The sequence below is a fragment of the Liolophura sinensis genome, chromosome 6 (assembly GCF_032854445.1).
Source record: "Liolophura sinensis isolate JHLJ2023 chromosome 6, CUHK_Ljap_v2, whole genome shotgun sequence".
NCBI lineage: Eukaryota > Metazoa > Mollusca > Polyplacophora > Chitonida > Chitonidae > Liolophura > Liolophura sinensis.
Window position 1 is genome coordinate 70,954,566 of NC_088300.1, and position 14,478 is coordinate 70,969,043.

A 14,478-nucleotide genomic window follows, 5' to 3' on the forward strand; every position below is an offset into this window, starting at 1 on the left:
GGACCACTTAAATAAATAATTATTCAAATACTGATCAGCACATCTATGTGGAAATATCAAGTATATTCCGTAAGTTTGAAGGTCTTTCAGCAACCGGATGGTCGTTGGTTTTCCTCGTTCTCTGCCCGGTTTTCTCCCACAATAATGCTGGCCGCCGTAATATAAGTAAAATGTTCTTGAGTACGGCGTAAAATATCAATCAATCAAACAAATAAATAAATTATATATATCCTTATATCGTAAAGCATCCTTGCCATATTGAATGATTAATGGTGTAGTGAGGAAATGTGTGATATGACATATATCTACAGTAACTCCAACCACATTGGCTGAAGTGGATACATATAGGTATGGCTCTGTCTGATGGTAAAGGATTTCGGTATTCTAGTGAGAAATCCATTACGCGTAAATTGAAAATAGAGCAGAAAATATACGAAATTAAGTATTTCTTTTGGGTTATACGCGCTTTGTTTTGTCTTCCACGGCTCGTATTTATTAAACAACTAAATTGCAATTGCTTAAAAATCCAAACTCGGAAAAGGAAACAACATAAATTGTATTTGGTGCATTGTTCTGTGGTAAAGAATAAGTGTACAAAGTTTAAACTTCCTAGACAAAAATACATTTTAATTGTAGTTATTTCTGAATTTTTGACATAAGTCTTAAGACGTTGGATAAATATGATCCCAGATATGAACGCTGAATAGTTTTACATTTGAAAATAGCTCACAAGGTCATTCAACACGTCACCCCCCCCCCCCCCCAACCACACATACACACCTTCAACCCCTCCTTTCTTTCTATGTACGCAATAACTCTCAGCAGCGACCAGAGACCAGACAGATATCTATAATGCAACATCTCTCAGATCAGGGTTCTTTACACGAAGCATGGGATTTCGTAAAATTCATTAGGCCAATTTAACCTCAAAGAAGACGTGAACTAAAGATAGGACACAATCCCTGGTCCAGATGAAGACGACTAACTGTGGTCTTGGTATTATCTTTGTTCCAGTTAAGGCCTGTTCAGATCCTGGGGATTTGTCTAACGGTTACAGACAAGGTTTCGTCAGCACGTTTGGTTCCACGGTCTTCTATTTCTGTAACGAAGGCTATGAGATGGTTGGTTCCAGTAACCTGACATGCCGGAGTGATCAGACGTGGTCAGCAGAGCGACCAACCTGCCGCGGTAAGGTGTCAGCCAAACGTGTTACATGGAGAATTAATTCCAGCTATGTTAATGCTCACTTCAAGAAATCAGCACTGAGGCATCAAACACACGATAACATCCCGGCACTAGACTGAGTACAGAGTGTCTATCAAACACCCGTGTCTACAATTACAGTTTATCCTTCATAACGCCTTAAATACATGTTGGATTTTGTCAGAGATGCTTTAATACTTTGATTAAAAGAGACGGTTGAAGTTGGAATGCTGAGTTTGGATTGAGTTAGAATGGAAGGGGCGAATGTAGGCCGAGAATATAAAATGAACAGGTTTGAATGTAATCTTATCAATGCATTGCCAATACTGGGAAATCAAAGTTTCGCATTTAAGCCTTACTCTTGACTTTCAGACTTTCTTTCACAACGTCTTCTTGCAATGGAAATAATAGCCTTTGTGGGATCTATTTGTTTCTGGTATGGATGGGTGAACTCATTTTAAACTCATTTTTAACCCGGAAATATTTCCATTAATACAATATTCAATGACAATACTGATGCTCGTGTTAATTCTATCATGGAGTCATGTTTTGGGAAATTCGATGCTCGAAACGTATTTTCCTCCGCTTGATGACATGAATTGTGACTTTAGCATTTCATTATAATCTTTTGTTCCAAAGCATTTGCAAAGGCTGAACACAGTCATAAATTTAGACTGGTTTTAATGGTGTGGTTAGCATTGAATACACAATTTAGCCTATGGGAAATTAACTGTGTTCCATATTTTTGATAAAAAGTCTTATTCTGACCGTTGATAATGTCAATCCAGACAATCTCATTCGAAAAGGGTGCTACTGTTTTTTCTCGCTTTTATATTTTATTCAAATATCCAAAAGATAACCATTACAGTACACGGTCCTTCCTTTCATTCTACTCTAGTCTTACCATTGAATTCCCTGGAAGCTATTTGTTAAGACTAGCTCTTTTTTTCTGACGTGACTGATGTTTAAGGATTCCTTAAAACAATTCCGATCTGTGGTTGCCAGCTGTTTATTGATTCATTGATCACATTATATCGTGTTTTCTCAGAGAAGACCTGCGGGACACCATCTGCCATTGCCAACGGCTATTTTTCCGGAAGCGAATATACCATCGGCGGGAGAGTGTTCTATTATTGTAACGAAGGCTACCATCTGGTGGGAGAGAATTACATGTACTGCAATGCTGATCAGAACTGGTCTGGTGATGCGCCAACCTGCATAGGTAGGTATAGTTAGACAGCGCCACCTCTCCAGACATAGAGGTAATAACGGTAGCCATTTCCGGGTAAACTCATTCTCTTTTTCAAGACACATTGTGTAATAGTTCTGTATAAATCATAGAAGAAAATTTCCAATATGTTACATGATCGCCAATAACAGCTTTAGGCATACAACTTCCACTGAGTATACAAAAATGCGTCAAAATACACATTTAATAGATAGAGTGGATATAAGTTTTGTTATGGTTATTCCTATTCTTATTGTCATTTCATCAGTTGTGTCGTTTACTTAAGTAATTTGTTTTCTGGCCATGATTCACCTAAATCGGTGGCCGGTACCAAACAAGCAATAATAGCCGAGATTGACTCTTTTGCAATGATAAATGTACGTCACAGCTTAATGTGCAATGATTAAAGCAGGATAGTCACAGAGTAGGAGATCTCTTTTTTACAGAATTCGCAAACATTCCAGTTTTCGTGTATAACAGCTCTATTTGTATGAATGTAACTCTGGTCTCCCTTTGGGAACGTACATAATATAATTTTATGAGTTGTGATAATCGGATCTCGTCGTACTGCTATTTACATGTACGGTGTCCAGTGTCTCCCTTGTGACAGTGTTTAGCAGTGGTCGTGGAGTAAACTAAATTAATATCATGTATCAAAAGCACACCAGGACTAATGAAAAAAATGTACATAAAGCGTGGGCAGTAATTGTTTGGAAACAAGAGAAACAAATGTATTGATACAGTAGAGGCTCTGAGGTGTTTTCCTTTCTTAGGTTGAGAAGAGGAAGGTAGAAAAGGCTGGTTGGTCAAAACTTTTGAACGGCTTTAATCTGCCTGTCTAAAGCCTCTTTCCACACATGTTGTGTATTTTTCTTAAAGTGGAGGTTATTCACTTGTATCACTATATGCAAGGGCCGCACCACGCTGCACACTGACAGATACCACGTGCTTTCATTCAAGACAGTGGCCTACGGAATGGCGCAGACACGGATTTGATGCAAATATAACACATAAGTGCCCAGTTGTTCAGAAGTGTATTAGGGCTTAAGCCCGGTATTGACTTTAGTCCAGACTAAAGTGTCATTTACTTTGTATTAGGATGATACTAATGTTAAGATTTGATATTCATTAGGATGATACTAATATTAAGATTTGATATTCATTTTTATACACATTTGAACAACTGGCCCACAAGCAGAGGCGGGTTTGATCAGAGTATTACACACAAGGGTTACACATTTCACACCACTTGTTCAAAAGTGTATTAGGGCTTAAGCTCCGTACTAACGTAGTCCAGACTAAAATGTCATTTACTTTGTATTAGGATGATACTAATATTAGGATTTAAGCCTTTTGAACAACTGGTCAAAGGTCCCCGCACAGCACCACTCAGCTTTTATTCTTTAGGCACTACACAGCAGGCGGCCGTGCTACACATACTGTACGGTCACAGCTCAGTATAGTGTTTGGTTCAGAACTGTAGGGTATTGAGCCGGTTGCTGTGTATCAGCATAAGGTTCCACCGCTTAAAAAAACCCGTAATTAAACAAAAACACCGAATCTGGTCATCCCGATATATATTTTAACAATTTCTTACGATGCGACACTCACCAAAGTGTCTTCAAGAGAGAATGAGGTAAAAGTACAGACACAGTATTTATATGTACGCTAACAATTAATGAGAAAATATTATAACAATGGCATAAACCTGTAAAACAGGGTCTATTGTAGTGTCTCGCCTAAAGTTCAAGGTGAAACCAGTTTAAGTTTTCTGACTATTATTTAGTTGTTTGATGTTTTTGTTCCATGTACGTGGAAGCATAAAGCATTATTGTTCATTTATCCACAGCCAAGTCATGTGGTGATCCAGGTGACATTGCCAACGGTTACCGCCAGGGGGCGGAGTTTTCTGTTGGTGCTCGTGTCCATTTCTACTGTAATGAAGGCTACGAGCTGATTGGTCAACATTTCCGGACTTGTCTTATCACTGAGGAGTGGTCGGATGCTGTCCCCATCTGTCAGGGTAAGCGAGAAAACACATAGTCGATCAGTTGGACAAAGGTGTATGAAGTTGAATTTGGATCCAGTGTAACACTGACTTGAAGCAAAAAGCTTGTCCTCTCTGAAAAGTTCAGCTCACTATTGAACAATCGCCTTCTTTGTCCTAATTTACAAACATGGCTTTGTGTCACAGCAAGTCGTTCTCTTAAAGAAATATTACTAATTATTAAATGTTTATCTCACTGAGATTTAATGTCGTACTCAAGAACATTTTATGTGTGGAACTGACGGCAATAGTTTTCTAGCTGGAGCAAACTGGGCAAAGTATTGCCTGGTTTCATCCTCAGTGTCGTGCCAGAAGCTTTTCGGGCGAAATTTGCCCAAAAGGCTATACCTAGTGGGCTGGTCAATGTCTTTCCTTTACACACAGGACTGCGTGGTTCCCTTGCTTATATAAATTCATCTGATAAATACATGTACAGCAGCTCTTTATGACAAATATTCTATGTATTCTTTTACCTATTTGGCGTGATATTTTACCACGTATATGCTCTTTAGGGATTCACCAAGTTTTACTTGGCTCTTGTGTCATGCATTAAGATTCTCCGGAGCAACTATTTAAGTTTCTAGTCAGCAATTGTCTAAAAGGGCATGAAACCCTGTGTATTTGCAGCGATGGAGGAGACCGTAATCGACAATAGCACCGAAGAGACGACTGAAGGCCCGACGGTCATTGCTAGTGTTACAGATGACGAGGACATCCTAACAGGTAGGAATGGGCAAACAGCGCTGTCCCCTCAAGGATCATCTAGGATACCAAGCATAGTGAACTGCAGGGTTTACTTCAATAAATGGCATGGCCATCTGGCGTTGATCAGTTCATATCCCCAGGCTTTTGTGTGCTGAGACAAGTCTAGGTAAAACAGTTTCTACGTCCAAATACACTCGAAGACGATCGATTCAGGGCAATTTTATACTTGTGCAAAAAGGTGATCAGTCTGTTGGAATACGTTCAACATTACTATGCTTGGAACGACCCTTAATGTTTTACGAGTGGTAGACAAATGCGGTAGTTGCTGCTTAGATTAAATGAAGAGGCGAGTGGTAAACAGCCGGATTGAGGATTAAGGGGGTTTGTATGGACTGTTCCTCGGTTTTGGGTTGTCCAGTAACGACAGTAGGACGGACAGATTGTGTTTTTCGTGTTTCAAGATGACCTTTCACTCTGAAGCTGTACATTTTTACCTTCTCCGGACCAGACTGCTGCCTGTATCACTACAAAAATTCCTCCCATTATTACCGCCTAAAGTTTGATCAAGATTTTCAGATGCGGTCTTTTTGTATCATTGTTCAAATCTACGATCTTAAGATCCGTTTGATATTGGATGTTATCGCAATATAACATATTAGTATATAGTAATAAAAGTTCAACAACTTGGAATTGTCCAAAGTTTATAGTCGCAAAACCAACTTTGTGTAAAAACCAATCATGTCATGTGCTCATACAATATGAAACTAGTAAATTTTGCTTTTTGCTTGCCCCGAAGATCGTAATGAGTGATCAGTTGTCAGATCTCGCAAAAGGAAGGAAAGTATTCTGCTCGACTACACTTGGAGACATCTGTAGTAACGTCTAGATCACACGAGGCCGAAATCTGGTATGCTCCCGTTAACCAAACGGTAGGGCAAAATTAATAGCTCTCTGGACAGATGTGAAGCATCTGCGGCTTCATCTCCTCGGGGGCCGTTTTCATCTTCCAAAGCACGCCTATGTGATGTATGGCACAGAGGATCTGAGCTCGACAAACGTGTCTACTTCGCAGTTTCGGTCCCATGGCCAAAAATGACGGGATTAATTTGACAAACCCTTTGAAGGTGCAACCAAACTGGCCGATGGCCAAAGTCCAGGCTCTTGAATATTTCCTGTAATTAAGCCAGTCTCTGGAGTGTTCCTTTATAAAGTTGCCTCCTGGGATATCCAGACCCACCTGGTCCATGACCCTCCTTGTCTGGAACGGTGAATTGCATATTTGAGAGTCTTCTGGACAGGAATGACATCTTCACTGTCTTAGCGACTTTGTGTAAAACTACTTCTTTGAAACATATGAACAAGTGACTTGTCTGAAAGTAGATTTCTGTGGGAAATAACATAATCTCGTCTATATGATAGTAAATACATTTCATATACCCTTACCGCTCGACATGTACTGCGAATAATTACCTGTCTCCCAGATATAAAAAAAAAGAAGTTAACTTCAGCTTTACAATGGCGAACATGTAAGGAACTTCTTAATCTCTGAATGTAAATATCAAACATTTTTGGTCCCCTCCCCACGGAACTTTGGTCACATACCAGTAAAGATTTCAAAACCTATCCAGTTCAGTTTTATCGTCATCGTCTAACCACACGGTGTAAAAATCTTTGCATATCAGCTTCTTGTTATAGAAAATAGGTTACGTAGTTTTCTGACAGACATTTTACAATGTACCTGTAGTGAGACACATTACACTTAGTGATCATATTGCCCTATTCTATCAAATCAAAATGTTTGAAAAATTGTACCAAACACAAACAGGAATCTGTGGAACGAAATTTCAGTTGAGTACGAGGGCACTCAGCATAAGTTTCAATCTTTTTCAGTAAATCAGACCAACATAGTGTAATCAGGCTCACGCGACGTATATTGGGTGCATTATAGAAATGGCTGCAGGGACGGTTTAGCATTCGGGAAGTATTCTGGAAATAGAATGGGCAACGAATATTTAGGTTGTATCCAAGGAAAGCTCAGTTGTAGTACAAACGACAAGTGGGCTGACTCTATTAAGGCGTATGGTAAGCTGTAGCTATAGGGATGTATCCTTGAGTACAGAGTGAAAAAGAATGAGACAGCTTATTCAGCAAAGCGGTATAGGTCAATATTACGCCATTTTGTGAAGTACTTATCAAATACTTATCTCATGGGGTAGGTTATGCTACAACTATGTCTCGGACTTCACGACAGAATGGCCCTTTGATTGCTAGTCTTTGATGGCACCTAGCTTCACCACTCAGTGAATCGTTGAATGGGTCATTTCCAGGGCATGTTTGAAGGAGCGGATCGCAATATTGGGACGAGTGGGTTAGGTGAACTGTGCTTAATGACAATGCTGACCACCCAGGAACTACACGGCATAGTTCAGACAATGATGTCGTAGGCGGCTGCCTTTTAAAGCTGAGGATAGGAATAGGTGTTCTTCAATTTCCTACAGTGTTACCGGAAGGAGCCATATCCGCCTTGTTTTTTTCTTCACCTCCGTTATCGGATATTGACCGGAGTGAGGCACATTTGCATTTATATCGCCGCCGAGAGAGATAAAGCGAACACTGGTGGTTCTGCTGTCAACAGAGCATGCACCCCAGATTATTGGGGATAACGTTATCACCCTATTCACTCCCGCTATACGAATGAGAAGAATCAATATTGCCCAATGAGGTACAGGGACATTGGCATTCCAAAGAATACACTCTTTATAAAGCTTTCATATATAAGATCATGGTGTCACGTCGTGTTGTCAACTGGGAATTAATGTTTAGGCACTATATTGTAAGGCTGCAGTCTGAATTTATGTGAGGATTTAAGACTGCTAGTGCCTACACTCTTCCTGTCAGCTTTTATGTAACCGCTATTAAACTGTATGGCTGTATGCTAAGATGTTAATTTATTTTAAAATTTTGCGAAAAATTCAAGTACATCAACGGGAAAGGCCATTGTTGCTAACTATGATAACTGCATGATAACGGACATCTTACCTCTAATTTACAGAGGGCAGTTCCGATCTGTGGCAGAATTCAGGCCTCGGGTCTGGATGTGAGTATTAGTACTTAATCAAATTTCTAAATCTGATAAGATATATTAAGATACGAATGCTTCCTGTGTGAGTTTGTTATGCCTACGGGCGGGTCAAAAAGAACAGATTGCATGGATATTTTTGGCGTATAGCTGTAAAGCTTTTCTGTTATTATTAACCTTAAACTGGATTTTCTTCTGCGTTATTACTCCATAATATAAATGATCAGGAGGTTAACTGATCCTAAGATCTTATTAAATTATGTTGTGAAGATGATATTGTTTTGTTACCGTGCCTTCTGTCGGTAAAAGAAACCCGAAAGTGCATTGTCAAGAACAAAATCAATTTTTCTGACATAATTAAATCTACAATGCAAGACCTAATCATCTAAGTAATTAAATGTGTTTCCATCTAATCTTGTTGTTCTGTTAACAGTTGATTTCATCTGTGACGAGAACACCTGTAAATTTGGCGGCGTCTGTTTCCCGAGCGCAGTCCACTTCCAGTGCGTGTGTAACTTCACTTGTGAAAATAGTCCGGCTGAAGTCACGTGCGGATCAGATGGCCATGTCTATGGCAACACGTGCGAGATTCGCCTAGCCTCGTGCAAAACTCAAAGACTGATCACATCAGCGCCCAATAACATGTGTACGTAAGACATATAGTATAGTTCATTCTCTTTCTTTACATCTTTGATCATAACGGACTCGCCTGTTAAAGTCACAAATATTCTACTTGAATTATAACGTGAAAAGTTCTTGTACATGGCGATGAACATGAATGAAAGAAAACAAACAATCTCTACAAAAGTCTATACTGTTTAGTGGCACAGTGAATACATTCTTTTCTAACTGAACAATTGATAGTTTTGTTGTGGAAGGTGTAGTGGTCTGCTTTGTCAACATTTTTCAGGTAAAGATTTGTCAGTTGAGAAGCTGTTGCCTTCCTGTGGAATGGATAGTGAAGGTACGTGCTGATTTGCGAAATCTTTGACCTTGCTAACGTACATCAAAACCCACTATATCAGCTATGCACAAGTCACTTTCCGTCAGTTTTGAACAGCAGCAATTTTCTGTAACAGGAAACCCAGTTTTGAAAATCACAGTGTGAATAATTTAAGCAGTAATTCACTTGTATAAAGAATTGCGTGTTTTACAACATGCGTTGATTACCACCATTTTTGGACTTGCTCAACAAAAAGGACGCCTGCAATTTAGTCTGTAGCTTTCGTATATCCAAACAAATTTAAGCTTAACAACCAAATAAACTTCCGAGCCTGGCCGCATAATTGTGATCAGTGTTCAAATGGTCTGCCTTTAGAGCCAGAGTGGAGTGACTGGTCTCTTTGGATTCGATCTGGGAGCAAGGACATCCGGTTCCGGCACTGCCGATCTGACAAGGCACGTGCTGACGGAAGATCTCATTGCGCAGGTCACGATATTCAAACGAGGCTGTGCGCCAAAGAGAGATCAGACGTGTGCCGATCAGAAGACGGAACTCTAGGATATCAGTACCGATACAAATGTAAAGGTGTGGATGGACATGACCTACCGGATTCTAGTAAGAATGTTTTTTTTCTGACATCATCACACTGTCATCAGGTATCCATCAAACAAACTAAACCTGGTTAAGTCGAAAGCCTTAAGCTTTAAGTTTGAAACGTGATTTATAAACGTTACAATTTACAACTTTGAACACATAACAGATGTTTTGTCGAGGCAGATCTGCAGCTACTTGAACCTCTTTTAGCTTGAAACTCATCTTAGTATTCGCCTTTAGACATTTGTACAGGGATTATCAGGAAAATCGAAAACGGTAAGTAGAAATCATTAGGTGATTAGTTGTGACTTAATGAGTAAGTTTATTTTTTTTTCACAAAGTACTGAGCTAATAGACAGGAAGTGTATACTTGGTGGATCATTTGTCACATAGAGTTGCTTTACACGTCATCCCCACGCTGACTTTTCAAAATCAAACCAACTGGCCGATTGACAGACCCTGGGCGATTTTCGTTCCATAAATTAAAGCACCATATGACGTAAACTAGATGATGGCACATCCAACTGCTGTTGGTTAATGATAGTTAACCATATAACATGTTAAACTTTAATGTTTAATATTCGCCTTACGATGTAAATAATGACAGATATTTCTAATTTTTCTTTTCAGACGAAGTGTTCGTGGGGAATAACAGTTATGGTAAGAGTATTAATTAATTTGTCATCTCTAGATTTAGACTTCTCGTGAAGAGATACAGTGACAATGGAAATCAAAGTACTGAACTTATTATAGGGCTATAGTTTCTTCATTTAATGTGGTCCATGGGGATAAAAGTTGTAAAGATACACTTGAATGTCTTTCATTGAACGCCCGGTAATAAAGGGAGTTGTGTGGGTTTACCGTGACTTAGGTGTTAGCCTTGATGTATTGATGCTCCACTGAAGTTGCTCCATAAAAACAGTGGTTTAAATCCTCTCTTGTGGCTATCTATGGAAACACCGACGCGCCACAGCCCAATCTCAAATCCCCACTGACCACTGTTGTTTCGCATAATAGAGTTGTCCCTATTTTCTTGTATCAACCTTTATCGGCTATTCGCTCGTCGTTTTTATTTGGTATATCAGTTTCTGATAAATTCCGATAACTACGTCTATGGTGATTATACAAAATCACAAATAAATACATTTTGTACTTTGCAGAGGACTGTTGGTTTTCCTTGTTTACGGTGAAGAATTCCAAGTACAAGTATTTCAAATGGAGCTTCTCTCGGCTGATGGAAGAAGGGAATGTCCAGAACTGGTGCCACAAGCGAAATCAGTTTATTCCCTTTTACCCCGGGCATGGTTACTGTGAAATGGCTTTGCACTACTTTTGTCACAGCCAGTCAAAATGCTGGTATGAAGACGACAAGGAACAGTCAAAACCTGATGACCGATTGGACACTTGTTGGACACGATTCGCGTTCGGTGGACGACCCCCAACAACGTTCGAAGAAGCCAAGAGTACCCAAAGTGTTATATGTCAAAAGTATTCAGAGAAGAGCAGTTTCGGTACGATGTTTGGTGAAGGAATAGCCCACTTTGCTACCCTATACGACACAACTAAACGCATTCCAGTATTCTCCTTTGGCAAGCTTGACAGGATGAGTGACGGAGGGTGGCCGGTCGTGCCTTATCTGCTGGAAAGAGGTAAGGCTTTAGGATGCGTCAGTTCTGTCAGACACATATTTACCTTGGTTTTGAGTCTTTATCTGATCATTTAGCTGAACTTTTTATATGAGAAAGATCATTCTGTTCATTATCACAGCTAACGGTGACAGTAATGATGCATGTTCTGGAGGGTACAACTTATAGGTCAAGTGTTTTGCTTGTTTTAATTTGCAACACGTACCTCCCCTTCTCCAGTCCCATGGCAGGGTTAATACAATGGGAAAGGTAATGCAATTGCCCGGTGATTTCCTCCTGTGTCTTTGTTTTCCTCCTGGCCACTAATCGGAGGTTTCTTCATGGGCTCTTTGAGGTATCCTCCTGGAATTGTGAGGTTTCCCCTTGGGCTCTTTGAGTTTTCCTCCTGAAATTGTGAGGTTTCATCATGGGCTCTTTAGGGTATCATCCTGGAATTGTGAGGTTTCCCCTTGGGCTCTTTGAGTTTTCCTCCTGAAATTGTGAGGTTTCATCATGGGCTCTTTAGGGTATCATCCTGGAATTGTGAGGTTTCCCCTTGGGCTCTTTGGAGTTTCCTCCTCTACCTAAAAAGGTGACCGCAATCATATATGTGAAATATCCCGAAGCACTGCGTGAAACATCAATAAAGTCAAGTCAATCAAGTAATAAAGTAAACATAAAATATAGGCATCTACAGCACCTGCTTATTTAATCATGCAATTAAATGTTGTAATCCAAATGATAAGTGAGAATGAGCCATAAAGATTGTTCATGCTCCACATGAGAACAAAGAGAGATTTGATCACTGTTTACAGGTCTTGTTGACGAAGGAAGGTTCATATCTTGGCTCTTCTCCAACCCAGAGAAAGGACTGACGTCACAGTACGAGCTCTCAAGCAAGCTGAAGGAGAACCTGTGCAAGCTAGGCAGGAACCAGGCCCTCTATGATGACTACAAGCTGTCAGGGTTCCGTGTGGGTCCCCTATTGCCCCCGGAACTCACTGGGTGTCACCCGGCCTCGAAAGTGGCCTCCTTCGCTTTGACCAACAGCGCCCCGATGCATCTGACCCAGTACTATGCCTGGACAGGGGCCATGGCGGGCGTCAGGGAATACGCCATCAAGAACTGTGGGATAATCATCGAGCGTGACCACACGGGGGTGTACTGTCGGAACCCAGAGACCGTCACGTCTTCCTTGTATCTAGTCAGCGGTGCCGTGGCTTCTCATGATCCCAAGAAGACCATTGGTAACGATGTGAATGTTCCCTCATTGGTGTGGATGGCGGGCTGTTGTGTGGACACGGATGGTGCAAGGGTGCGCTCCTTCGCCTTCTACCTCATGAACAAGGCGGATTTCCCTGTGCGTAAGGTTCCTGTCTCCGAGCTAGAGACACTGCTAAGCGTCATGACAGACCCCAAAGAAGGTGGTGGGTCCCCAATGAAAATTTTCCCAGCATCAGCGGGTATATGTGGGAATCCGCTAAATGACGACACTGAGCGTCTGAATGTATAGGTTAGCCCGTCTTTATGAACGTTTCAAGAAAGGATCATTGATATTACAATCACCTGGGAACAGCAAGAACATAGGCAGTTCAGTGTCTGCCGCTAGTTTTCTCCAGTCAAAAGGATGAACTGAACATATTGCGTGGCGAGTTCATTGCTTCCTTACCCAATGGATTTCATTTAAGCACCGTGCTGCGGGTAAATGATGGCGCTGCCGTGGAACTGTTATCGTGAAACCACTCCGATTTGTGGAGATGAATCCTACTGGCAGTACGGTTATATACTGTTTCATATGCTTTATGACAGCACACATGCAGACCCAGTGACCAGGTCTGACTAGTGCCTCTCGATATCTCACGGAAATATGTGTCTCATTTTTGTCAGTCTTGTCGTGAGTGAATTTGACGTGAAGAAAATATGGATTATTAGCTAGAGAAAATATTCAACAAATGTAATGACACTGATATATTTAGTAAAACAACCTATGGTATCATATTCAATGTGATTTGGAAGCGTAATGACGAATGTTTTCAGCGGATATTGCGATTATAGACTTGACAGCCCAAATGCAGGGGAATGAGCTCTGTAACTACCTTTGCGCGTTACGAAAGTGAGCTAAGGGATGAAATATACCAGGCTTAAAACAAAGAGCAGATGCCGTTTCTAACATTATCATAAGTATTGTTTCTTCGTTTGTTAATGGATATGACGAAATGGCGTCTATGGAATTCGTCGTCGGTGATAAATTTAGCGAATTCATGTGTGTTTCTAAACGATTAATTAGTGCATTAATTGCGTGACTATTTATGTAGCAATATTCATCGATGGTGATGAAACTGTTGACATTCATACACAATTGTTCTTCGATATTATGAGAAAACAAAGCGATCTGCGATGACGCATTTTTCGTTTTATCTAATCCCGTTTATGTTAAAATTCTTGTGTGCGATTATAAATGCTTGTGATGGAGAATTTTATATATAATGAATTTGATATCTCCTGTTGAATTGTTAATATCTCTGGCAAACCTTCGTTAATTTGTAGTTTTAAAAGCTTTATGAAAGAACAAACGTCATTAAAATGTGTTTGTATACTTGATTATCCGTGTTTCTCAGGCTGGTTTGAAGTAGAAAGATGTAAATGAAGAATGTGATACTTTCCAGGAATTTGTGTGTAAAATTCAGGTTTCCAATGTCTTTGTTCAGAACTTCTCCTATCTTAACCTCGTCCTTGATGTTTCCCGAAATGTTTCTGCTTTCATTCAGGAGTCACGTGATTGTTTCTCCTGCACATCATTTGAATGAATGAATGATTGAAAGACTAAATGAATGATTATGGCTTAACCCAACGTTGGCAATATGTCAGCGAGAGCGTGACGAGAACATGTTCAAAAGAACGTCACTTTTTGATAGCTTATAATGTAGTATCCATGCTTTACCACGTACTCAGTGGTATTTCAGTTCAATGACGGCGGGCATTTTTATGTGTAACGGAAGCAAATCCAAGTCTGAGGAACAAACGAACCTTACAACGCATGTGATAAACCTCCTG

The 14,478-nt window shown here is 40.3% G+C and overlaps 1 protein-coding gene across 1 annotated transcript in view; it reads left to right on the forward strand.

Annotated features, from left to right (window-relative positions):
• The window catches only part of LOC135467730 (sushi, von Willebrand factor type A, EGF and pentraxin domain-containing protein 1-like), a 78,013-nt gene extending 63,988 nt beyond the window's left edge, over positions 1–14,025 (forward strand). Inside the window, exons 8-18 of the mRNA XM_064745554.1 lie at positions 1,015–1,188; positions 2,252–2,425; positions 4,281–4,454; positions 5,106–5,201; positions 8,236–8,280; positions 8,696–8,908; positions 9,173–9,226; positions 9,581–9,820; positions 10,430–10,459; positions 10,960–11,448; positions 12,240–14,025. Of these exons, the coding sequence (XP_064601624.1) occupies positions 1,015–1,188; positions 2,252–2,425; positions 4,281–4,454; positions 5,106–5,201; positions 8,236–8,280; positions 8,696–8,908; positions 9,173–9,226; positions 9,581–9,820; positions 10,430–10,459; positions 10,960–11,448; positions 12,240–12,937 (2,387 nt within the window). The 3' untranslated portion in view covers positions 12,938–14,025. The remainder of the gene's footprint in view (positions 1–1,014; positions 1,189–2,251; positions 2,426–4,280; positions 4,455–5,105; positions 5,202–8,235; positions 8,281–8,695; positions 8,909–9,172; positions 9,227–9,580; positions 9,821–10,429; positions 10,460–10,959; positions 11,449–12,239) is intronic.
• Positions 14,026–14,478: the final 453 nt, after the last annotated feature.